Below are 27,258 nucleotides of genomic sequence, written 5' to 3' on the forward strand. Positions count from 1 at the left end.
TCAGAACTCTGGAAAAACATGGCTCTTTCCAAAGTTATTCTGGCTCTGCATCGAAGTTGTGAAAGCTGGCTGTAGAGTATTGGCTTGACGTTGCTCCTCTGCAAAACAGCCCCAGAGATAGCTGGGCTCGTAATACCACAGAACAGGGAACTCATTTTGCTTTGCAACCCAGAAACTTTCATCTTCCTTCTCCTCTATATAGGACAGGAAAATGTGAGCCACAAAATCCATGAGTAGCAAGTTAAGCAAATGCCAGGATCCTAGGTTTAAAGAAAAGCAAAAATAATTTTAACAACCTCCTCATTTCCTTATCTTCGTGATGTGTTCTTCTTTGAAGGGCTTCATTATAGTAATGGGCTAGACAAAGTATCAGACTGGCACTCATCAGGTAGTACTTACAAGATTATGTACTTCCAAATATGACAGCAAAATGGGCACCAACAGCAGATTTGAAATGTAAGCAAAAGCCTTTCCCCCTCTTATTTTAGCTAGAGAGGAAAGCGTACTCCTGTTTATATGCTTTCCTGCTCAAGTTCTTCCCCCACATTCACTACTGCTACAAGGCTTATCATCAACCACATATCACCCCCAGTTCTCCCCTCAGATGGATAAATCTTGCCAAGTAAACCCTCCTACATACATCTATATGTCTTGTACCTATGACATTAAATGGCCTACCTTGCAGCTTGGGGCATAACTGCTAAAAGCCAAGACAGACTCACTGAGGCCATTGACTTTTGAATCTTACCTTGGTTGAAAGCCCTTACAGTAAATAGTAAGTCTTCTTCCATGCCATAAACCTGCACAGGAATTCATCTAGCAATTTGTAACCTCTGCATCCCACAAACCTGTTTATATGGACGTCAACAAGGAGATACCAAAATTTATATGAAAAACTAAGGTTTACAGAGCTTGAAAAATGAAAAATGCTGCCTCTTTTTATGCTATACGTGTCTGAGAAGCTACTGTTTCTCCTGTTTGTCCTTTTGTGCATCTTTAAATAATAGCTAAGTGGAAGTGCTTGTTCATCTATGGGACAAGGAAAAGGGCTATTATACTTGGAGTTCAGACTATGCAGACCTGGCACTAGTAGTCTCCAAGTGCTTCTAACAGTCTTACAGATGTTTTCAGTGTATTCAAGAAGACTAAGCATGAAACAAAAGCTACCACTCCAGTTGTCCCTTGGGATGATACAGAGGGACACAGTTTTGAAGAGGGAGTAGATTGAAAAAGCTTGCATACAAAAAAGGAATGTATGGGTCACTGTCCAGCCAGTGTGGCTCAGCAATACACTCCTGAATGCCCTGGAAGGCAGGCTGGTATGGAAAGGGAGGTTTACCAGCTGACACAAAGCTTTGTGATAGAGATATGTAAAGGCATGTTTGTCGGGGAGGAGGTGGAGCTGAAAGAGCTTTAGAGGTCCCCTTAGCCCTGACTGCTGTAGCACTCTTGCTCCTTGCTGCCTTGCAGCGGGGGTAGCTGAACACTTCCTCTGATCACACTTGGGCATCACCCATGTGGAGGCTGGGCTGGAAAAGGGTAAAAGTAAATCCTAAAAGTCAATTCTGAATTCAGAGGCGTGAGTATGACAGTATATTATGTGTGCCAGATGTGCCAAGCTCCAAGGCAAGAGCTCCAGACAGAAGTGAGTTTGATTTCGGTTACCAATATGAGGTGTAGTTTTGCATTAACACTCTATTAACATGATGGTCACACATTTCCCTTAGTAATTGTGTATCCTCAGTGTGGATGTTACATACTTTGACTTGCAGGATGCCCACCATTCCTGCAAGAAATACTGAGATTTAAGAGATTTCCTGAAAAGCAGTGACCCTGAGTACAGAACTTCTACACCAGATGGCTTGTTAACAGCACAGTGTCAGCCTTGTCCATTAAAACTCAATATCCTACCAGAACAGAAACATGGAAAAGAAGGAACATTGTTAGATGATATAACCCAAAGTCTTGAAGAACCAAGGAGATAATAATGGCCAAATCAATTGGGGCATCACGGCAGAAGATTAAAAAATATTTTTAACTCTCATATGTGAGAATAAATTCAATATTAGTGAAGTATAGTAGGAAGACTGTCATAAGTGGGATGAAAATATTATTTATAACTAGTTTAAGGAAGGCTTAGCAGAGGAAGGGATGATCTCCATCATTTATGTCCCTAGCCACCGACAGCTGCAGAACAGGGAAGCAGTTCATTAAACCCTTCTTGTGATGGAAAGAAGGAAGAGGATTTCATCATTGTGGGGAATTTCAATAAACATTATGCTTCCAGTGCTGCTCTTGGAATTCATTCCAAATTCCCTCATTGCCCAAAATATTGCATGCAGCACTGGAGAGTATTGTACAGAACTCCTGTGGAGGGGGAGGAAAGACTAATTATTTTATTATTACTGTAATGCAACAACTGATGGACAAGGGACCCTACTGTGCTGTGTTCCCTGCTCACAGATCCTGGTCCAGCCAGTTTGCAGCCTAAATATAAGGCAAAAGGTAGCAGCTATATGCAGAAGAGGAGTCTGCACATACATGCACAAACACAGGTATTAATGGGGGAAGAATACTGAAAAATACAAAAGACAACAACCTTAATGTACCCATTTGTTATGTCTTTGTAGGAAATACATGAAAGTTCAGTTTTGAAGGGGAATTTCAAAGAAGATAATGAGGTTTTCTTTGGCTGTTTGTGTGAAGCCCCATCGAACAACAGACAAAAAAATAAGAAGGTACTCCACTGAAAATGGAAAAAGAGGTTCATACAGTTTATCAGATGCACTTCATAGGAGATTATACCTCTCTGCAGAATGAATAATACAGAGAGAGAGAGACTCTGGGAAGTTTTACAATTGAAAAGAGAGAATAGGTAGGGTTGATGCAATACGGAAATGGAAGAGACTGAACTTATTCAAGATATGGTTGCACCAGTTCAAGCCCTTTCACTTTTCCTGCCTTGCACTGGTGTATGATGGATTTGATGCTTGACAGCTCAGAACCCTAAATCAGAGGCAAAACTAACCCAGCTAAAGGAGTGACCAGTTTTTAGTCAGTTTAACAGTTTAAACAGGCTTGCTTCTGGCTAGGCGAGCACCTAAGTCAGTGGAAGGCATATGGAAAAGGAGCGTATAGCTGTTGTCAAAGGTACTGACTGCCTTTCTGGCAAGTTGTTATTGCAGTGGCTCTACTCTGGCTGTATTGTACAGAAAGAACCCAAAGGACTTGGACCTACCACTTGATATATTTGTAATGTTTATGGGTTTGGATATTAGTGGCTCTAGCTCTCCATCACACCCTTCTGCTGGGGTGTGCAGCTCTTGTAGGGAGGGAGAGTAAAGGCTCACACCTCAGGCTACTGTTCCTCATTTCACCACAGACACATAATGGCTTCTGCTGAAAGAGAGAGGGAGTCCTGCCCTTCCTGCCATCTCCAGCTGCATGCTTCTATTCTCCTCCCTGCTGCTTATCCTAGGGTTTGGCTCAGAGAACTAATCTGGTAAAAGAAGGAATAACTTCATGTCCCTGACCTGTCTAGCCACATCACCAGGCAAATGGTTCTTGATGCGAGGAAGGGAGTAAGGAAGAAGTGATGCCCGATTGACTGTAGCATAAATTTATGTCAGTTAATATGATCTGGTGCAGCTGCCATGTCAGGTCAGAAAGGGGCATATCAGTCAAGTCACAAAGATCCTACTTACCAAAACTGTCTGTGTCACTGAGGGTCATAGCCTTGCTTATTGTTCTCAGTAGGAAATTCCATCTCAAATGGAAATCTGATGCCAGTTCTCTAAACTCCTCTTTATTCCTGCTTGGCTGCATATAGAGCAAAATAATTGCTTTATGACAAAGTTAAAAGAATTCGTTATTGTGTTGCAGACCATTTCCCTATACAGACTGCATACAAAGGTGGAACAAAAAGGTGTTTTTTTCTGGTTTGTTTCTTTGTCAGAATCCTAAAACAACTTAAGTTGAAAGGGATTTTTGAACATGTAATCCAATCTCTTGTCTAAAGCATGGCCAACTTAATTCAGGCCTTGTCCACCCAGGTTCTGAATAGCTATGGGATGGAGGTTCCAAAGACTTTCCAGGTTGCCTCTTCAAATGCTTAACTACTGTCATGGCAGTTGTGGTTTGGTTTGGGTTTTTTTGTTTCTATCTATTGGGAATTTTCTTTGCTGAAACTTGCGTCCATTGCCTTATGCCCTATGACTGTGAACCCCCAGGAAAAGCTCTGTTCCATCTTCTCTAGACCATCCTTTGAGGTAGCTGAGGGTTCTGTGATTTGAAGGCACCACAGGACTGCAAAGTATTAGTCTTAATTAAGAATAAAAAGCTAGGAAATAATCAAGCTGAAGAAGTAAATTTACCCTACTTCTTCAGAAAGAGAAAAAAATCCCAGACCCAAACAAACCTTTAACCACCCCCCAGACCCAAGTTAATGGGGCTGGCAAGCAGCAGAATCCAGCAGTACCCTTAAGCTACCACTAATTCGGAATCAGTGACGGAACAGGGGTGGTAGAATTAGTAACATATGGAAAGGTGCATATGTGAGGATGGTCATATTTAAACCTTTCACAGGAGCTGTAGACATTGTACTAGAAATTATCACTCTCCTACCACCTGCTAAAGGTCAACAGTTTTATGAATCAACGTTTTTAAGAATCATGAAGTGTTCTCTTCATTTTTACTAACATTTTTCTTCTAAATTTTGGTTTATTAGGAACTGTTAGGATATGTGGCTATGAAATGAGAGCAGATACTGAAACTGCCCAAGTGGATATATGCACAGAAATCTGCTCGTAGTTGTTTGCACAGATGGAATTTTTGTATGCCAATTAATTCTCCCTTCTTCTGCAGCATGCATAAATTGTATTTATGCAAATCTGCAGTCTGGTCAGGTTGCTAGTGCACAATGTAGCTCCCACAGAGTAGTGACAGTCAGCGTGTAGCTGGGTAATTTCTTTTCTGAAATTATTAATTTTATACCTGAATGACAAAAGCATGAAGATTCGAAGACACGCAGTTCAAGAGGACCCGGATATCTGTGGAAGGTGCCAGCAAAGACACTAAGTCATTCAAACCTATGAAATATAGAAGGGAGATCATTACTTCAAGTGATTGGTTTGCTTTTTGGTTTGTTTCTGCAGTTTTGGGCTTCATTTTTTCTTTCTTGTATCTTCAGCTTGAAACATATTAAGACATCTGTTTGTATCATTTTGGTTAATATAATTATACTGTTCATTTACTAAGGAATTGTACCCTACTTTGAAATCAATCAGAATTCACGTTTATGTCCATTTCTACTATATCTGCACTGACCTAGTGCATCATGGCAGAAGTGGCAAGAATAAACACTTCCAATGTGAAAGCTGGGATTTGGTTATACGCAATGCCAACTTACTTACTTATCTGAGATTTTACATGGTTGAGAAAAGAAAATATTGGTTTATCTGTTGAGGGGGAGAAAATGGTTTCACAACAATAACAGAAAATGCAGAGTATTCTGTAGACCAACAGAAATACAGATAATACTGCTACATATCAGGCAGCTGTTCCCCTGAAAGACTGGAACCTACCACCCAGTGCCAAAAGGTAAATTACTGTGGCTCCTCTCTAAATTTATGCCCATCTAATGAGATATCTTACTTCAGGAAGACATATGGATAGGGTCTGGGAAACCTTGCTTATTATAAATAACAGTTTGGAAAAGCAAAGAAGACAAAGAATGCAATATATCTGCCTTGGAGAGAGTAAGATCATCATTAATATAATGAGCAAATTTAATAAGAGCATTGCACTTGATTTCAAGATATAAATAAATGTTTTTAAAATGGTTCTTCTGATGGTTCTGTGAAGAAAGAAAATCATTATTCCTACTGAAAGAAGTGATAGTAAGGCTGTGGCACATCCCTTGTCAGCAAGAAAGTTGGTGTCAGAGCAGAAATAAAGAGCTGAGGTTTCCCCACAGCAGTTCTGTGCACAGCCTAGTTCAACTTGCCGGTCTCTTGCTAATAATTTAAATGGCAGCCCACTAACCTAAAAATTAACTTGCCATTCTGTTCCTTTCTCTTTTCATTAAGCTGGCACAGGCATCATGGCATGGCTGCATACAAACCGTATTTATTGTTTACAGGCTGCAATACAGCAAAAGGACACGGAAGTGGAAGGGCTTCGTCCAGTTAAGCATAAAGTATTTTAAAATCTGGCCACAAGAAATTACTCAGTGCACTTGAATTAGTAACAGAGGAAAATGTGAAATGCAATGCTTAAAAACTTTTTTTTTTTTTTTTGTCAAAGAATAAAAAATAATATCGCTGATTGTCAGCATTCTCTTAGAAGAAACACAAACCCCACTGCTGCTGCCACAGGAAAAGCTTTAAGAGAGAGTCAGGATGGAAACCCTTTCATTCTTAACCTTTAAAGTTAGAAGGGTAATGTTATGTGCTCCATTCTCAGTTCTATTTGTTCTTTTCCAGCACTTCAGGTTAACAGCAAGTCTGTAATTCCCATTAGGGCAGACATAATGGGAAAACAAGAGGAAATGCTGGAGCTTTAACAGTGGCAAGCAAGGGCTTAAGTGAATACACAAAATGTAGCAAAAAAGTATTACATTTGAGTTCTATGTCATTCTGCGGCTCCTCTGGACTCCTAAACGCCTTTTGAACGAGGTTTCCAGGAATATCCAGAAATCCCTGTTCGATGACAGCATGCAAGTCTGATCGCAAAACAGCGACTTTGCTGTGGCTGTTGAAGACTGTTCTCATTGTCTATAGAGAATAGGAAAACAGTTAATGGCTTTCATTTTCTCAAGCCCTTAAGTCAGTCAAAAAACTTCCTTTGTTCAATACCAGACTTTACATAACCAGTCTCCAAACTGGGGGGAGGAAAAAAAATCAAAGGAGATGAATCTTAAGTTGTCTTCAAGAGTTTTTTGTTCTGGGAGATATTCTTTTCAATGGCACTCTGCGGTGTTGTCTGTGATGAAGCAGACAAGACAACATAATTGAAGTGTCTGGGCAATTGCCTGGGCAATTGGTTCTTCCTACAGTTATTATAGTAATGCCAAATAATGGCATTTTGTCTAAAACACTGAATGGCGTTTCAAGGCCGACTTTCCCGTTGATGTTATCTGTCCTTAGTACATGTTTCAATTAAATTCAAAGGCAGGTTTTCTCAAGTTGCTCAAACCTTTGAGAAAGTAAAACTAACATTAGAAATATGGTATTAGTTAAAATAATATTAGTTGGGGTTTTATCACATTTATCTGCTTATGAGCTGGATGGCCGCACGCAGAGAGTTGTGGTCAATGGCTCAATGTGCAGCTGGAGACCAGTAATGAGTGGTGTCCCTCAGGGACCGGTGTTGGTACCAGTTTTGTTCAACATCTTTGTCGCTGACATGGACAGTGGGATTGAGTGCGCCCTCAGCAAGTTTGCCGATGACACCAAGCTGTGTGGTCCGGTTGAAATGCTGGAGGGAAGGGATGCCATCCAGAGGGACCTTGACACGCTTGTGAGGTGGGCTAATGCCAACCTTATGAAGTTCAACCATGCCAAGTGCAAGGTCCTACACCTGGGTCAGAGCAATCCCGGGCACAGCTACAGGTTGGGCTAAGAAGAGATTCAGAGCAGCCCTGCGGAGAAGGACTTGGGGTGCTGGTCGATGAGAAACTTAGCATGAGCCAGCTTCAGTGTGCGCTCGCAGCCCAGAAAGCCAACCGTATCCTGGGCTGCATCAAAAGGAGTGTGACCAGCAGGTCTAAGGAGGTGAGCCTGCCCCTCTACTCTGCTCTCGTGAGACCTCACCTTAAACAGGGGTAGTTTAGATTGGATATAAGGAGGAAATTCTTTCCTGTTAGGGTGGTGAGGCACTGGAATCGGTTGCCCAGGGAGGTTGTGAGTGCTCCATCCCTGGCGGTGTTCAAGGCCAGGTTGGATGAAGCCTTGGGTGGGATGGTTTAGTGTGAGGTGCCCCGGCCCATGGCAGGAGGGGTGGAACTAGATGATCTTGAGGTCCTTTCCAGCCCTAACTATTCTATGATTCTATGATTCTATTGTGTGCAGTTCTGGTGTCCTCAACATAAAAAGGACATGGAACTGTTGGAACAAGTCCAGAGGAGCACCACAAGGATGGTCAGGGGACTGGAGCACCTCCCGTATGAAGACAGGCTGAGAAAGTTGGGGCTGTTCAGCCTGGAGAAGAGAAGGCTGCGTGGAGACCTCATAGCAGCCTTCCAGTACCTGAAGGGGGCCTATAGGGATGCTGGGGAGGGACTCTTCATTAGGGACTGTAGTGACAGAACAAGGGGTAATGGGTTAAAACTTAAACAGGGGAAGTTTAGATTGGATATAAGGAGGAAGTTCTTTACTGTAAGGGTGGTGAGGCACTGGAATGGGTTGTGAATGCTCCATTGTGAATGGAGCATTGGGTTGTGAATGCTCCATCCCTGGCAGTGCTTAAGGCCAGGTTAGACAGAGCCTTGGGTGACATGGTTTAGTGTGAGGTGTCCCGGCCCATGGCAGGGGAGTTGGAACTTGATGATCTTAAGGTCCTTTCCTACCCTAACTATTCTATGATTCTATGAGTCATTTGCGAATGAATCCGGCTTCATATTTGTCCCCAAATGTATTACTCACACTGATAGTGAAAACAATTTTCAGCCTAAAATTTGATCCTAATCTTTCACTCTTTTTTCTTAGTAATTGCTAATATCACACAGTATTCCTTCAGATTCTTGATGAAATGATGAAAACAGGAAGGAAATTAAACCTGAATCTGTTAAAATTTGTTAATCTATACATTTAATCTCTTAATTCCATATGGAAATCAATAAGATCCTAAAGCCTTTGCTGAACTTTGTGCTTTTATATGAATAATCCATGTCCAGATGAAAAATATTTTTTGTAAAATTCAGAAAAACTTCGGGATTCATAAACATTTTAATAAATCCCATTCACCATGTGCTTGCCATGACCCCCAAATCAGCAGTGAATGTAGCTGACCATTTGCTTGCAAACAGAATTCCCAATCTAGCAACTCTTCGTCATTCTGCTAGCTTTACTGAAATAGCAAAAGCACTCCGATTCTCACTCCATAATCCCCTTCAGCTAAATTAAAGACAAAGTCTGTTTTCTTATTTTACTTGGAGTTTCCAGTGTCAGGATTGCTGCTGCTTGTAACAAGACCACACAACCCAAAGGCTGGGAACTACCAGGGGCAATATCATCAGTGTGCTGCTAGCACCCAGCTCCATGCTCCAGTATTTTAGACTGGTCCCTTCAGCCAATGCTCTTCACTATACTAACTATAATTCTCTAGGTGACTGAGCGCCAGCTCTGACAACACTTAAATACAGCTTACCAGAGGCAGCAGGAATCAGCCCCAGGAAATGACAAGCACCATATTCACATTCCTTTCTTGCAGGGAATCTGCACCTTTTTATGCTCTAATTACTTGTGCATGTCCAGGTAGCAGCAGCTGTCAGCCTGCTTTATCTACACATGATGGGAAAGTTACCTTTTTTTTCTTTTGAATGCTGAGCCTGCCAAAATTGTTCCCATTTTCTTACCAGATGGCTAAATTATTGCAAAGTAGTCTACAAGGGGTGGTTTGGTTACACCGTTCAGAGGCTACAGCTGCACAGCTCCTCTGTAGTACTTCTCCTTAGGAGCACTCTCACCTGCTTTGACCATCAGTCTGCAGTTGAAATTCCAGGTGTGTTTTAGACAGAGAAAACTGAGAAGGATGATTAGAAATATCAAATGACTCCTATGTGAGAAGATGAGATAAACCTCAGCTTTGGACAGAAATAACTGAGGAAGGATGTGATGGAGGTTTGCAGAGAGAATTGCATGAAGAAAGGCAGAAATTTTAAAGTAGTAAAAGAAAGTTATGCAACAAATAATCAAACCCTGGAACTCACTACCCAAAGACATTGGGGATGCCAAAATCAAGCTATTAAGTGCCAAAATCAAGCTATTAAGTACCAAAATGTGGATATAGCCTTCATCTCAGATTGCTGGAAGCCAGGAGAGTACAATGGATGAGGACTGAGGTGTCACTTGCTCTGGAGCAAGGGAACATCTCATAAATAGTCCAAACAGCTTGAGTGAATGAGATGCACAGCTTTTTTATTCCACAGATTCTGGAACATACCTTAATCATGTTAGCAAGGTCTGTCTTTCTCCTGAGTCTTTTTATAAACACTGTAACTTCTGTTAAAGAAGAAGAGGCAGATGTTTCATGTAATTAATATTTCACAGTCTAAACAACATTAATGAAGACAGGGGTTTTTAAGCTAGAAAGTAGATCCCATGGGGAGCTACGGAGGCTAAGGGAGGGCACAGCGGAGGCACACAGCCAACATTATGGGCTGGGCTGGGGACCCTCCCAGTTTAAAGCTTGCCAGTGGAAGCTGCCCAGGTCACCACTCTTCCTTCACTGCAGATCTGTTAACCCCTGACACACAGTAAAAGTACTGGCAATATCTTTTTACATTAAATACTTCTTAATCAAGACTGGTACTCTTTTACATGTATGGTTTAAGGTGAATGAAAGCAAAGCAACGTTAATTCTACACCTCCTATATTTTGTTTAGAGGGTTTTCATTTGCACCTTTGCAGCTATAATTCTGCAGCACTGTTAATATTAGTTGGTTTCTTTGGTTCTGTTTTTCTTCCGTTTATATTGTGTTGTAATTATGACAAGCATCACCCAAGAATATCCTCTTTTAAGAATAAAATATAAAGTCACTGATAATTACAGGAAAACTGAGTAAAACACAATTTGCAAACTTCTGTAGACAGGCAGTGGGTTTCAGGTGAAAATGTCCATTTTCTGAAGTTTGTAAAAACTAGGAAGACCAGAATGTATATACAAAGGGTTGCAGCTGATTAATTACATATACTTCCATTTATATTTTAAAAACACATTACTGAGTTTGCTATGTCAAGCACTCAGATGTAAGAAATGCCAGAATTAAGAATGTCTGCAAGTCCTCCTTGAGGGTATGAATGCTAATGCAATCTGTTGTCTACACAGGAGCCCTGCTTTGCCACTGAGGAGTTGGTCTTCACCCACTGAACAACTGAGCAACATTTCATTTTAGTCAGAATCTTCAGCATCATATATAAATATGTGTATATATGTAAATACATATTTACAAACACACACATATAGACACAACTTTGTATAGTACAGACTTTTTCAAATCCTCCTTTAATGACAGTCATGGTTTCCTTATGGAACTATGGCTTTTTTTCCCCTTATACTGAATTTTGCTATAGCCATTCATTAATTTATTTGCATAAAACCACTTGCGAAGTGAAGAGGCAGAACAATACCCAAATTTCAGAGGGCAGATTGCATATTATTCAGTTTTCTACACAGCCGAGAGACAGATCTTTGAAAAGATTCAGGCACATTTCAATTTACCATGAATTGGGAATAATTTTGGCTTAGATTTGTTCTCACACATTATCTGAGACTATTTAACTATATTCCAACTAATTGTAGTCCTCACTAATATGCAAGTTACCTCAGCTAAAAAGGTTTTACAAATACTTTCTCTGAGTGTCATAACACAGCCTTCTCTGCAGTTTAAGCAAAGATTATTTTATGAAAATCTCTATTACTCAAACATACCTTTAGATTTGGATGTTTGGAGCTGTAATGGAAAGTATTCCAAAGCATTAACCATCCACAGTTCAACATTTTTACTGAACAATCTGATTGACTTAATGTGTTGCAGAGGCACCTCCTCCAGAAAATCGTGCAGCAGGATGTTCTCCATTTCCTAGAACACACATTGATGGGTCTGCATATGACTGCTGGGCTACAGATGTTTACAGCAGCATGAAACAAAATTGTGTTGATAGTTTAAATGTTAATGTAAAGAAGCCTTTTTTTTTTTCAAATTAAGCAATAGCTAAGCTACGTTTATTAGCATAAAGAAAAAGATCCTAACAATAAACGTTGTTTCCTAAATTAATTACTAGACACTACGTAGTAAGTAGCAAATTATTATGATCAGAATACTGCATATTTCAACGTGGAATGTCATCAAAATATGCAGTAGTGTTCTCAAAAGAAAAATACCTCTCATAATTTGGAAAACAGTTATCAGTTGAAATTTCAGTCATATAACCTCAGGCAAGAACCACAGACCACATTTATAACAGCATACTCCATTGGTATTATGGCCTTTCAAAGGAACATATAGCAGCAAAATGGCAGTAATCACAAATTCCACTGGTTCCTTTCAAAATCTAAACTGTGCTGCCTCAGAAGAAGCCAGAACAAGACTTGAGGTACAAGCGAAAATCCCATTGCACAGCACACAAGAAACAACTGTACCTTTTCATCAGGTAGAGCTACCAAAAAGACAGAAACACATAATAACGTAATTACAACAAGCGTGTCCACAGTACCTTGAATAGCTGCCTGTCATAGCTTTCCAACAGTTGGCATACATCTGGCAAGGACATCAGTGCTATCTTTCCAGGCGGCAGAGACTTCCAGAATGACATGATACAGCCTTCCACCTGTCACACACAGTCCTTTATGAATTCTCACTCATTTTGCACTTGTGAAACGTGAAGTGTAATTCAATAAAGCAAACACACAGAAGCACAGGAGCAAAAGAATGGCCGGGGAACTGAGCTCTTTGCCTGGCCCCATCCTGGCTAGGCTCTAGCATAAGTGGAAGCATCCTGCGGCTGAACCTCACAAGAAAGAGGAAGAAAGAGGAGAGAAACAAAGAGCTGTGCCACAGCTATGTGAACATAATGAAAGATGTGTCCATGGCCTTGTGTTTTGTGCTGGGCTCAGACCTGTTGATGTGCCAGGAGTGCTCCGGATTCCCAAATAATTTAACTGAATGCTCCTTTTGTCTCTAAATTACCATCTACAATTGGATCAAACCATAGGGATTTGTTCTCTGAGATTGGATCAAACCACAGAGGTTTGATTATTGGATCAAACCATAGAGTAAATAAGCTACACAGAAACAATTTTATCCTTACAGTGGTTTGCTGTCATTAGAGTGTTATTAAGGCAAAGGCATACCTTGTCAAGCTCCCTCATTCTCACCATATGTAAAATGACTTGACAATGGCTGTAGTACTCATTGGCAAGCAGTACAACCTATGACCAAAAAAAGAGTACAAGAAGATCTCACAAGCCAAGGGCTAACTCTCTTGATCATCGAAAACACAAACATACCATTTCATAGGGGTATTTCTTCGCTAGCTCTTGTTGCTCCCAAAGACAGAATCTGCTGGATTCAGGCCAAAGGTACTGAAATCTCTCTTGTTCAGTCTTAAGATAAATGACAGATGGAGAACAGTGCAAATTCTTGCTCTCAATGCATCAGAATTTATTTTGAACAATAATAATAATAATAAATAGATCACAATTATCTTGTCAGTTCTGTTAAAAGTATGAAGTACTTCATTGAAATTGTATAACATGAGTTTTTAAGATGTATTTCTTCAGAGAAATACTTATCTTTTTTTTTCAGAAAGTAAGGGTGATTGAAAGAAGAAACAAGCATGGCTGACCGAATATTGAAATCCTAAGCAGTACATGAATTTCTTTTCAAAACCAGTGAATATTTAATGCTTTACGTATCTTCCACTTATATGTTCTATAGCACTCAGGTCACAGTTGTAACCTTCTAAAAAAGGCTGCAGATAGTTGGCTCTGCTGTCGGGGTGACAGCACATTTCTCCTCAGCTGTCGTTACATCCACATCAGAACATTCATTACTGCACTCGAGTGCTCCATAAAAATAAGACAGGCATCCAGTCTCTCCTTTTTTCCTCGCTTTGGTGCACATAAGTTTGTTGCTCGTGCTCTGCTGGATGACTTCCAAGAACCTTGGTGTCAAGCCATCCCGTGACAGCACGCTTACGGGAGACCTGCCACCACCTAGCCTCGCATCTGCCCTTTTAGTGAGCAGGGTTTGCTCTTTTTTGTCTTAATCACTTCCCAGTATTTAAATACTTATGGTGCCAATAAGGTCTAGGGCCTATTGAAAAGACACTGCCTCAGCAGCATGAGGGTCTGTTACCATGGGCCTCAGACAAGGAAGGCTGTGCTCCACTAACTCCCCTAATATTCAAAACCTGGGCTGTCAGCCACAATTTCCACTTTCAGCCCTGATAAAATGATTTGAGCTGACGTTAAGGCAACAAAAATATTTTGCTACCAGGTGAAACAGGAAGGGGAAGTAAGCATTTAGGGAGATTATCAAAGATTATTTTGAAGAAGGTGGGTTAACAGTATTTTATCAGAACATGTTATATAGAAGTTGTAATTAAGCACACAGCTAGACATTTTGTTGTAAGTCTGAAGTATCTGACTCTCACCGTTCTTGTTCTTTGGCTCATGTAACCAAGTGCATCTCCATAACTCCAGGTGTCTCCACTGTGGTAAAATATAAAAACCAAAACAAACCCAAAAACTTTTAAAAAGCTCACTAATTTATTCTGTATTTAGAAAGAAAATGAGCTCAAACCGGATAGAGTGCACTAGGTTGGAGCATTGTCTGGGAAACAAACCCTGTTCTCCTTCCTGTCAATCAGCAGCTGCATGGTTTTCTAATAAGTCTGAAAACAGACTTCTTCATTTTAATATGGAACTGAACCATTCATTACAAAGACAGCAAGGTATTCGCCATTCAACAGTGCAATGTCTTCCAAGCTCTTGAACCAAAACTGTGGGGTTTTGTTTGTAGTTGCAGTTAATTTAGAATGATAATAATATTCATAAACATGCAAATAATGAAAGAATAATCACCTGTGTGCTTTGATTTCAAAGTAATTACATTTTCTGCCCCCTATATCAGTTTAGATGGCATTTTGTTTCTGACTTTCTTCCATTTACTTTGCATGGTCAGAAGTCACCTGGACCTGCAAAGGCTTGACCATTGGCTTTTGGCTGAAAAGCCAGGGTTGCAGGCACAATAGGCTGCTTTCTTGCTTTACCATCTCCTACTTTCCCCCCTGCCTGTTTCGCTAAAGCTAATCCTACAGGAGGGAGAGGCAATGTTGCTAGTAAAAGGGATGAGCTGTGAGAGTTGGATTCCTCCAGTCAAGCCCCCATCTGCTGCGGACACCTGCTCACTGTCTGTGAAGGCATTTCAAACGCCAAGGTCCTTCTGGACTCGGCTATTTTGAAGGGTGACAGGCAGGGGCTTTGTAGAAAATGTGCTTCCACTGGTGACTGCCAGCACTCAGGCTATCTAATCAGATCCTGGCTGCTGGGTTTCGCTGCCGTGATGTGTTACAAACCAGGGTACTACCAAGCGTCCTGAGGGACAGAGGAGAAAATGAAACAGCTTATCTGCTTGGAACCTGAAAACGCCTCCTCTTGCTCCTCTGCTGTCCACAGGACTGACCCTTGGCACCTAAAAAGTTACCTTTCCCTCTGCCACTGCTTTCTGCCATGAAGGCGGTGCTGCAGCGAAACAACCAAACTGGCTGCCCAAGACAGGGCATAACATTGATGTTGGGTACGTTTGGTAAAGCTATTGACTCTTTTTCCCAAACATTTCTGAGCTGGTGTCTGGACAAAGGGCAGGATGTGTAGGTAGAGATGTTTCATAGCGCTTCTTTCAAATGGGGCCTTCCTGCAGATTCCTAAAGCCTGTGAAAAAAATTAATGACTATTTTCCAGCTCCTGCTTTCCCTGAGAAGGCGGCCAGCTGTATCTTCTGCTGCTGCTACTATGGCAACACGTACCAGCATCACTCTCCTCTGATGGGCTGGCTCCCACGGCAGGCTGGCTTGCCTCTACCCCCGCCATGGGGATGGTGAATTGGGAGAACGGGAGCTGCATGGGTGCTCCTGTGCCCCGGTAGCTAGCTGGGAGCTCACTGATGATTACGTGCAAATACCAATGGAAGGCTAATACCTATGTGCACCCACTGTTAGAAAAGGGGGTTCAGACTCACCTGGTACCCACAGGGGTGCTTGGCTGCCAGGCAGAGCTGCTTGCTTTGCACGGAGAGTGGTACCTGGGTAAAGAGAGGACACACAAAAGAGGAGGTGGGTGGGAGAGCAGAAAATGGGTGACAGCAAAATCACAAGGAGTTTCACTGTATGTCTTGCAGAGTTTGGATGATGCTATGGGGTGGGGACTGGAGCTAAAATGGGAAATACAATGGTGGGGATGACAAAAAGACTAACAGAGGAGGCGAATGAAAGGGAAAATGAAAGGAGGGAGGGTGGTAAATGTGCATGCTGTTGACTGTCAGATTACACTGAGATTAGAAAAACTAATTTGCTAGAATCATATCAGACTTTCTTTATTAAAAAATCATGGGTTTGCTTCACTAGGAAGTCAGAAGCCCAAGCCTTGCCTATGACCAGAATCATTAAGTAACTCTTAAGAAACCAGAATTCCTTGGCATATTTTTTACGCGGCTGTACTCTGAGCCAGAGCAAGTACCATTTTAGGGAGAGGTTGTCCTCAAAGCTACCTCTCCCTCTCCCTATAGAGGGCACCCTATTGTAGCCCAAATCAGTAAACACCATATTCCCTTAAATCTCCATAATACATCTGTAGACCTCACTGATCACAATTGTGTTTATTTACACTGCTTTCACAACATCATCGTCAGAGCTGTGGTACATGTATCTTCAAAAAATCCAAGATTTCTAAACGAACAAACTCACAAGTGCTGTATAAGAGCACTGTCATCCTTCCTCAGCCAACACAACACGTCCGAGGCCCTGCTGACTATCAAAAAGCCAATGCCTTCTTTGTAGTCAAAGGCAAACCATTATAATCTTACTGCCGTTTCTATGACACCAACAAGCACAGCTCTCAACCTGCCAGATCCTACATGGGCTTAGTTCCTCCCTACCAGCACCATGTCAATTGCCAGATATCTCAATATGGTCAAGAAATATTCCTCTCAGTAACTGGAGACCAGCATTTGCACGGCACTGAAATGAGATATCCAAAATTTTCTTCACTATAACTTGGAAATTTCCATACCAACGCACTCTCAAAAATTGAGATGGGGGTCAAATACCCCCCAAAAATGCTGGGGGTCAAATGCCCCTGCTGCAATTACACAGTTATCTCTGTGAGATCATTTATTCTTGCAGGTAGAAAAGTCTTCAAGTTTTCATTACTCTCCTGAATTTGCATTTTCTAATAAAAAAAAAAAAAAAATAGAATTTGCCATTGCTGGTTCAATTGATTTCATTGGATCATGAGAAATCAATTCTGATGTCAGAAAGTACTGAACCCTATCAAGAGGACAGTAAAGATGAGGTATTTCCATGGTGTGCTCCTATTCGTTTGCAAAGGATATGCAAATCTCAATACAGATGGAAACAAACTCACTTACTTGGTTGAAGCTGCTTATTTTGTATGTGAACTTACTGTTTCTTTCATGGTTGTGCTACTCATGCTTCTCTGGCTTGTTTTGTGCTTTTTTACTCCTTACTCTGTTTTTTTTCCACTGTTCTTTATCAGACACTAAGCAGTTATTGTGATGACCTGCAGATTGGCTTGGGACAGGGAAGTGTGTCTGCAGTTAAAGTGGAAGCTGTTCTAATTTCAGCTGTCTAGCTTCACACAACAGCTTAGTGACTTTTTATAACTGTTTTAAATGAAGGAAGCATCACACAAGATAATTTTGTAGTTCAGAGACTTTTCTATTGCAACTAGAAAAATTATCTTTGTCTGAATATGATATATATATATATATATATATACATTTAATCAGAAAAGTTATCCCAAGAAACTATGTCAAGCTGACTAGATGCTGTATAAGTGTTAGCCCTTTCCCTGGAATACACCTCCTTTTCCTTGTTTTGACCAAATGAAATCTAGCTTTTTAGGACTAGGCATCTGGGCAGTCACCTCTGGCAGCTGGTGGAGGGGAGAGGTCTGCAGCCCGAGCAGTGGCTCCCCTACAGTTAACCATGGACCATAGCATGTTCCCCTGTCCATGAGAGAGCATGGCTCCATTCCATGAGGAATGCTAAGGACACAAGCTATGCTGGCATTATGTAGTGCTTCTGACTCCCAGCAGTGGGTAAAGTCCTTGTTTCTCCACGTGGCCTGGATTTAGCCAACATCGCTTCTTTGGTTCCTCCTAAATTTTGTAATTTTTCCTCATGTTTCTAGGAAAAATAAAATTTGAAATTGTTCTCATCTCATGTATGACCACAACTAGCAGCTTTCCTGCTACTCACAAGCAAGATTGCTGTTTCCCAGTGACGCTGCAGGAAAACACCTTTCTTTCTCTAAAGACGAAAGGTCAGCAGAGACACAGCCAAGGACCCGCAATGTTCTTAGAACAGTGGCCAAGAACTTTCTTCATTACGGATGTCAAATCTTAGGCCTGTCTTGGTTCTGCTGGGTGCATGGGCTGCAAGGGATATCACTTCAGTAAAGGTCTTATGGGGAACCAGCCTTGAGTTGCCTATGAATAATTTGTTTGGTCTCACAACAACTGACTGCCACTTGATCATCTGCAGAACCTGATCCTCTGCCTGTCCCGTTCTTTACCATTGTCACTCTATGGGCTTCTGCAACATTAATCTGCCGTAAAACCCATGGAGAAAGGCAATAAACCTATTGGTATAATTTTTCCATCCTCTTGTAGAGCATGCATTCAACTAACTGACTATAATATATCACAGACACTGAAGTGGTTTCATTATCACTAGAATGTTTGGGTGCTTAGTAGGCTGACTTGTATCTCTCTAAAATTCATGTTATAGAAAAGTGCTATATCTCCATATTAAAGAATGGAAAACAAAGCACAGAATTTATCCATATACATATTAATGTGCAAGTCTATAAGAGAGTAAGGATATGAGCTGGGTGTCCAAAGTTTAAGGCATAGGCCGCACCTATTTTAATTCTCCTGTGCACTTAAAAGGAGTGTAAAACTTTACAGGATGTCAGCATTTCCTTTCCATTTTTCTGTGGAGAAACGCGAGCCTGTGGTTTTCTTATCTCAACCATGAGCTTGCCTATGAGAACTCCTCGTCGCCTGCCCACAACTGGACCACGCTCACGTCTACACTTTAGTCCACCAAAGTATCTTACATTCATCAGTTATTTTTAGACTTCTGATTTTTGCAATCAATTTATACTCATCTTACAGATTTTCTCACTGTTGTTCCCTTACAAGAGGTGATTTAAAGACCTTTATATACAGACAATACACAGACTGTCATGTGACATTTTATGTTAAAACATCTTAGAAGGCAAACCTGTGATAACTTTTTTCAGACAGAAGAGTGCAATAACTCGCATAAAAGGAAGAGTCCTTCTTGATAGCTATTCCATCATAATGATACCTGGAAAAAAAAAATGAACTGGCAACCATATGATTTTCAACAAGTCAGCAAATAATTCATACTCCTCCTTTGAAAGCAAACGAGATTTCTATTTAAACAGCAAAAGACCAAGTAAAAAACCCCACATTTGTTTTTTAAATTCTGTTGGAAAGTTATTTTCTCCAGCAGAAGATAATTGCACAAACTCTGTACAAACTCTTTTTAATAGGATTTGCCCTGGAATGATAGCTTTTTTCTAATCAAAAAAACTTAGGCCAGTGAATAGGGTGCAGCAGGTTTGTACAGGAGAAGTAGTGAAGTCAGGGACCAGAGCCTCAGCTGACAGAGGTCCCTGTATCCCCATGGAAGTTAGAGGATTTAGTGCAGTTGTTCCGCAGCCATTCGTGGTACCTTAGGGACTGGGTGGCCACCAGTGGTCATGGCACACTAAAACCCAAGGAACTCACCAGACCTTCTCTAAGCTTTATCCCAACCTCAGTAAGCAGCCTTATCACCACCCCTGCTACTGAAGTGCTGCTGCAAGCTGGCTCTTCCCAGGCTGGGTCACTGGGAAGGCAGGAGAGCGGTGCAGTGCTTTTGGAATATCAGCAGCCAGCAGAGGGTAACCTTCTGCTGATGGGAAGAGGCTGGGGGCTATCACGCACCCTCCCAAATCCTGCCAGCTACAGGGAGAAGCCTGGGAGTGTCTGCGGTGAGGCACTCCCAAAATAAAGGATCTCGCTGGATCAAGCTGATAGCAAGTCCAGACTAGTGGAGAAAAGTCGCAGATCAAGTAAGGGCATGTCATTCTCAAAGCCAGTGCTTGACAGCTATTCAAAATGCTTGTAAAATTACTGTGTCTCAATGCTCTGGAAATATCCCTTTTTCCTCTCTGGGTGTTCAGAGTGTGATTGTAAATTTGGACATTGAACCAACGAAAGACTATAGAACTCTCTGTGCTCTCGAAGAAGAGGGAAGGGAAGAGAAAGGGCATCTAGGAGGAAGATCTGAGGTGGTCTGATTCCAACGTTTTGAAACTGTTTACAGCATGTCCTCTGACCACCAGTTCACACTGGGTCACTCCACAGATACGTGCGAGGATGAAAAGCACAACACAGACATTAATCATGGCTGACACCACCGTGCATCCCAGAGCCAGGCTTTCCTGACCCAGTGTCTCAAGAGCACTGAGTAAGGTTGCGATGTCTCGCAGATGCCTCACGCAAGCCATGCTGCAATAGCCAGTACAAATTGGAGCACTAGTATTTTAAAAACCAGTCTGGTTTGGAATCCATACCCCACCACAGCAGCCCCAAAGTGGTGGTTTTCATCGAATTAACTATTTTAATGTACGTGGTGACATCAGGAATCACTCTGGATCCTGCAATATATTACAGACTTGCAATCAGCAGTTCAGCTGCTATATTAGTGCTGGAGCTGAAAATTCAGCTATTTTTAGTTTTTATTAGAACAGTTCTAAATAACATTCTTAAACAAAGGATACAAAAGCAATACCTGGTACTCCCTCTTGTGCCCAACCTTCTTGTCCCCAGCCCAGGGAAAACTAACCGAATAAGCTGAAAGAACCAAACAGAAAATTAGAGGTGACTTGGTAAATTCATTCTAAACTGCAAAAGCATATCTGCTACATGTTTTTTTTCTCCTTAATCACTTCTTTTGCTTTCCATCATTTGCAGGCCGATACCTGTTCTTGCATACCTCTCAAATGGTAGCTGTGGAACTGAACTCAATCAGGCTTTTGTGGATTGAAAGCTAAGCAATTTAAGGGATTACCTCCCTCAGGTAGGAATTTTTTTAGACTAGTCTGGTTTACCTTGCACTGAAATACAGTCAGTGCACACACCAGGAGACCACCCGCAGTGAGATAGGATGTATCACTTAAGGGAACTTGAAGGTGCCGTGATTCTCCAATACTTTACAACCCTTACTCATTTGAGCAGGACTTACTCAGACAAGGGACTCAGACACTTACTCACTCACTCACTCTTGCAAGGAGTATCTGCAGGATAGGGCCTGACTTATCTATTTGAAAAGGACCTGAATCATCAAGCTGCAAAGCAACCTTTTGACCACCGTGGTGGTAAATGTGAACTGAGGTCAAGCAGCATCTGTCAAGGTTAGGTCCTACACAGTAATAAGATACTGTCAGGGTAATAATCCACTTCACTATGATTATTCTGCATGAACTGTCCTGTGAAGACAAAGACTAATGCAGTGCAGCTGGAGCTAACATTCCCTATATAGCAGGGACAGTGGATTGAGTAATCCATGATAGCAAGGAGTGAGGATAGTCTCCACACAGCAGCACAAAGCTTGTACTCTGTGCAAAATGCATTGTGCTGGTCCAAAGGCCTGCTAAAGGACACATTTCCCTAACTCACACTAACATGGACCTCCAGTTTTAACAGTGTTGGAGCGGTCCTGTTCTCTGCACATTTCTGCAGGCACTCTGCCCCAGCTGCTCCCTTGCTCAAGCTACTGTTTTAGCATAATCCCATTTTCCTAAAAGGGCAGCCTATGAAACCGGGGCTCCTGTGGCATGAGACACACACTTCTTCCCACTGCCTCTTCTACAGAGACAGTGGTGCATTTGGACACAGGGATAGTTAGGATGAGATTACTTGTGTCTTAAATCACCATGCTTTGATTCACATGGGACTTGGCTGCAAAAGTCCTTACAGTCCACACGCATGTAATGCAGTCATGTTACTACAGCTTGATGAATTATTAATAGCTCAGACCATTAGCTAGGCTGTGGTAACCGATTACATGTGTCTATTTAGTTTAAACCAGGGCTGCTGCAGTTCCTGCCCTCCTCAGCCTCTTGCTGCACAGTCCCACCTCCTGCTGTGGAAGGACAAACCATTCCAAGCCACTGGGGAGCTGCACCCCAGCTTGCTCACTTGGTATGCGTTAACTTTTACCGCAATGCACTGGGTCAGTTAAACCTGTGAGCAAACAGTTTCAAGCACCAACCTATAGCAGCTATGGCTCATCAACTAAGCTCTCCTGCGTGACCAGACTCATGCTTCATCCATGCCTGTCACAACTTTAAAGTAAAATGTATTCACTTAAACCACAAGAAGGCTTAGTTTATAGGTGGTAACTCAATCATGCTGGAGCACCTGAAAGTGTACACACAGGATGGGATTAATTTTACCTACGTAGCTACGAGGTAGAGATGTCTAAGCTAGTCATTGCAGACTTCGTAGTCGATGGAGAAAAACAGGCAGTTTGAGGCACATTTAGACTCATAGAATCATTTACATTGCAAAAGACCTTTAAGATCATTGAGTCCATCTGTACAGCATCTGAGCTGCCTGAGATGACTGATTGAGAGGGATGAGAGGGATCTTATGTAACTACTTATTTCTCTCCACTGGCTACCAAGAGATTTTAAGGTAACTAGCTTCATGGCAGATATCTACAACGAGCCAGGCAAATACTACTCATGGGCTTGGCTTGTGGGTGATCATCTATTAAGCTATGGTAATTAATCACACTAGATCACTCACTCAAATCTTAAGTAAGAGTGATTTAACTTACCTTAAGTTAAAAAATTAGATTCAACTGAACTGAGAGAAATGATTCCTAAAATGAGGTTATCCACACAAATGAAATCCATTTCAGGTTCAAGTTTTGCTCAAATTATTTTGGGTTTGTATTAAAACAATCCCTAGTACTATTATTTATATGCTATTGAGCGCTAATAGTGGTAAAAATAGGAAATTCTGAACAAAAAGACTTGAGCAACAAATAATCACAAGGCATTCTGTCTTCCTTAATTTGTTAAATAAAGTTGAATAGCTATGAGGGTTCATTGCAATTGGGATTTCTCAGTAGTAATTACCCTGTAGGTTGTATCAACCTCCATGTATTAGAAGAGTGGAACTGTTTAAAGGAGATTGGGTTTTATATCTGCATTTGCTTTGCTTGGATGATTCTATAACGACTTTTTTAGGGTGTGTTTGAGTAAAATCTCTCCAAGTATGCTTAAAATGGAAAGTATGAAATTATGTAACAACTAAAGGGGTCTTTTAAGGGCAGGAGATTCAGTTCCTAAGGACAAATTTATTATCTTTGCACTGTTTACCCTGGTAAAGCTTGCTAAAATATATTGGCAAAAGAAAGCTTTGCTAGTGTAACATACACCAGTCCCTTGAAGAAAATAAGCTCCATCACAGGTAATGCTCTTTAGTATAACTGCATCTACATGAAGGCTTACTAGAAATACATTAGAAAAGACACAAACATAATACTTAATTCTTCTCTGCTACTTAATATCTTTTCTTATCTAGTGTGTATATTTAATAGTAGGATTTCATGTTTAGGTATCTCTGCTTCTTATCTTATACATCCTATCTACTCTGTACCTTTCCAAAGGTGGCTGAATTTACTTGACACTTGAAATACGGACTGCAGCTTTCCACATACAATTCATATAGTAGCCAACGGGGTATGGTGCTTCCTTCACACAAATAGAAGTTATCAGCTATCCTTTAAAATAAAAACAGCAATTGGTTTATGTCAGAAGAAAGAATTATTGGCTTGAGATTTTAGTAGCTCATATTTAAATCACATATTAAAGTATATCTTAAATTAATCACATATGAATATATATTTGTATATAATTGCAAGGGGAATTTCTTTTACTTATTAATTTCTACTTTCCTTGTTTCCAAAGTGTAAGCGAGATCATGTGATGCTCTGCTAAGGAAGTAACTATATCTCATAATATTTAATAAAAAATCCCAATTTAGCGAATATCATAACATTAACACCAAAACAGAAAGTATCGGCATCCGTCATATGATAACTGTTGTTATATCAAAGGATGTAACTCTGATCTTCTAATCAGAAAGGTCTCCACTATACCAAAGCTAATAATACGACCATTTTTCCATCTAAAATGTGCAATATGGTGTTTTGGGACTGAGAGTGCACAAACTATGAAGGACCACATTCTGTTCTCATACAGCCTGACTGCTTTTATCACAAGTTTAATAAGAGAACAGAAATTTAATTTTAGTTACTGTGTAACAGAACTGCCAGGATTGAAACTGGTTTAGGTGCTTAAATACTCATCCTATGGCCAAATCCCTTACTCATGCGACTTACTAGAATGGCCATAGTCAAGTAAATGCAACTACTTATGTGAATAAGGTGAGCAAGATGTAAACTTAGTTACTTACTAGCCTGAGTTAATACCTTCACCAGGAAAAAGAAAAAAGACTTTTAATTATGAGATAATGCCAATGGTTTCGATGTCAGAAGATAATAGCCTTCTGCAGTACAAATACCTGAGCAAAGCTGGAGCAAAGACGCAGAGAGATTAATTTCCAAAGCTTGACATGCTGATCGTCTGACAGTGTTTTCTTATTCTGACTCTGCTTTTGTTATACCAAATGATTTATGCCTATTTCATTAAATGATCAGCTGAATGCTAGTGCAGCACAGTGCCAGTTACTCACTGTGTCTTTACTGACAATCGAGTCGGTTGGGAAAGCAGACTTTTCATGATCACCAGGTGAGATAAGCCAGCTGGATTTTAAATCAGCATCCTCTCTTTTATTAGTAGCCTGATTTCACGTGACCCAGTGTTTATCTCTCTATTAGCTGTATTGGCAATAGATAGTGGATAAGGTCTCCAGCAAACTGGCTTGCTAGAACAGACTGAAAAAGAAGGCGGTCACTGTGCAGCCTGATGATGTCTAGCTCACCTTTTATTCACTCCTCCTTCCCTTTCTCCAGGGAGGAAGGCTGACTGCCTCCCCCAGCAAAAGGCCCCAAATGCTTCACTTTTACCTCCTCAGAGCCCATCTTCTCACCCACCAGCCCAAGAGGCTGGTGCTGCCAAGCGCTGGGGCTGAGCTGGGCTGGGCTCCTGCTAGCTCTTCACCACCACCAGCCATCAGCAAAGGATCCACAGGTAGGCATGAGCAAGAACCTGCACTAAGGAGAGGGGATCAGCTGCCCTAATGGGGTATTTCCCGTCACGCGGCTGGAGTGTAAATAAAATTTACTCTAGATAAGAGTCCTGACTAAGCTCTGCCTCTCAGCAGGCAGAAATGCTTGTTTCTTCTACAGCAACCATCTCGAAACCCTCCGTAATTGAGCAGTCCCAGAGGAGATTAAACCTAAGTCCAAAGTCATCCTTAATATAATACCACAAGAGTCATTTGAAGTGCAGAAGAAATTAATTCATGCTTCAGTAACTGGTTTCTGCCAATAATTTAACCTCAGCACTTAACTATTTAGTGACAAAATATTTGGGAAATTCATTTTATTGATATATTGCCTGTTAAACTGCCATTGTTTTTCAAATAATACATTCTTAGTGCTGACAAATGATACAAAAATACTGTCTATCAGGAAAAAAATCCACACAGAAAGAAGCACAGTGCTCATCTTCTTGCTTATTAGCCCCGAGGTTCTCAAAACCTGAGTTGTTTATGGCATGCATCGAAACAAAACTGTTAGTAAAGACAACAAAATCAAAAGGAGAGAGTGGTAAGGGAGGAAGACGGAGGTTAAGAAAAGCACATGGGGAAAGACCTCCTCCATTTATCTACTACCTTGAGACCTCCTCCATTTATCCACTACCTCCTATCTACACTCTCTGTGAGGTTTGTTATCTGGTCAGTTCTAGGACCTCACATGGACTCCAGGTTTTTGGGGTTTGAACCCTTGGCAGCCAGACTTGAAAATCTGCTGTTAAAACCATTCCTGGACCAAAATCTGGTCTGCTACTGTTAATGCACCAACCCTAAAATGAAACTGAGTATTCAGAAATTTTCAGAACATGAAAAGGTGATTCAGAAAGTTGTTGTGATTAAAAAAGAAGGAAAATAAAAGAAAAAAATCAGTTCGTCCTTGCAAGGATTGATATAATTCAGTTTTATGCAGTGTCTCAAACTTACTGGATGGCCTTGGCTGAGTCTCTTCCTTTAGTCCTTTCAAAATGGGAGTAGTGGTATCTATATCCCAGCAAAAGCACAGACTTAACTCCCACTTGCCCAGATATTACTGAGAGGGGGAATAAAAAGATAGATCTCTTGCTGTCAAGTTAAAAGTTCATGTGTATGTTTAGTTACTGTTTCACACAAAGCTTCAACACTGTTTACTAGCTGGACTCACTCCTCCCTGGGGAAAGGAGGAAGGTAACCCTGGTTTCCCTTCGGCTGTCACATGTCAGATGACACACATCTCAAAGCTCAAGAAAACGATGGTGATAACCTTACTCCACCCCAGCAAGTAACCCACTGAGGAGTTCAACCATTACCTTCACCTCAAGGAAACATAACCTTGGAGGACATCAGACACACAGCATCACTGGAAGCCGGCATACCTCTGGCTGTGCAGCATCACAGCGACCTGTGGTGCACTGTCAAAGCACACCGGCCAGCAGTGGTCCAGCCAGGGGTGGTCCCACCAGTGGTCCAGTAGGGGCAGCCATAGCCAGCTGCACTGCAGCATCACATCAAGTGGGTGGCAGCTCAGGGGCCAGATGCACATCAGTGGGTGGGCTGAGACAAAAATCTCGTTTGCCCCATGTAAACCTCCCTCCACATCAATGAGACTTGTATTAGGAGATGGACTTCCAGGGACTTTTCCCTGCTTTTGTGGCACCGTTCATGCACCACCGTGATGATGGAGCCTTTGCAGCAAACCAGACTTGTCCTATGAAATGGTGATAGGGGTTAGAAGTGGGACTCCTCCCCTTCCTGTAGCAAGCCCACCGGGCAGGTCCTGTGAGCCCCCGGGCATGGTGGGGACACACATGAGCTCCCCCAGCTCCCAGGGCTCCCCTTCCTGTCCCGTCCATGGTTCCCCACCAGTTCCGCCAGCCGCACCAAGGTGGCCTCACGCACCAGTGGATGATGGAGAGATGCAGGAGGGAAGTGGGGCTGCCCTGGGACAT

The 27,258-nt window shown here is 41.5% G+C and overlaps 1 protein-coding gene across 1 annotated transcript; it reads right to left on the reverse strand.

Moving 5' to 3' along the window:
- On the reverse strand, positions 1–27,258 carry RFX8 (regulatory factor X8). Its single transcript, XM_065677708.1, has 15 exons — positions 27,209–27,258; positions 23,711–23,834; positions 20,832–20,893; positions 19,251–19,337; positions 15,962–16,024; positions 14,376–14,433; positions 13,228–13,365; positions 13,072–13,149; positions 12,435–12,548; positions 11,650–11,800; positions 10,162–10,220; positions 6,617–6,773; positions 4,993–5,087; positions 3,705–3,819; positions 1–260 (listed from the first exon to the last, which is right to left on the reverse strand). The coding sequence occupies exons 1-15, from the start codon at positions 27,256–27,258 to the stop codon at positions 1–3; spliced, it is 1,611 nt and encodes a 536-aa protein (XP_065533780.1).

This window comes from Lathamus discolor, chromosome 4, assembly GCF_037157495.1.
Source record: "Lathamus discolor isolate bLatDis1 chromosome 4, bLatDis1.hap1, whole genome shotgun sequence".
NCBI lineage: Eukaryota > Metazoa > Chordata > Aves > Psittaciformes > Psittacidae > Lathamus > Lathamus discolor.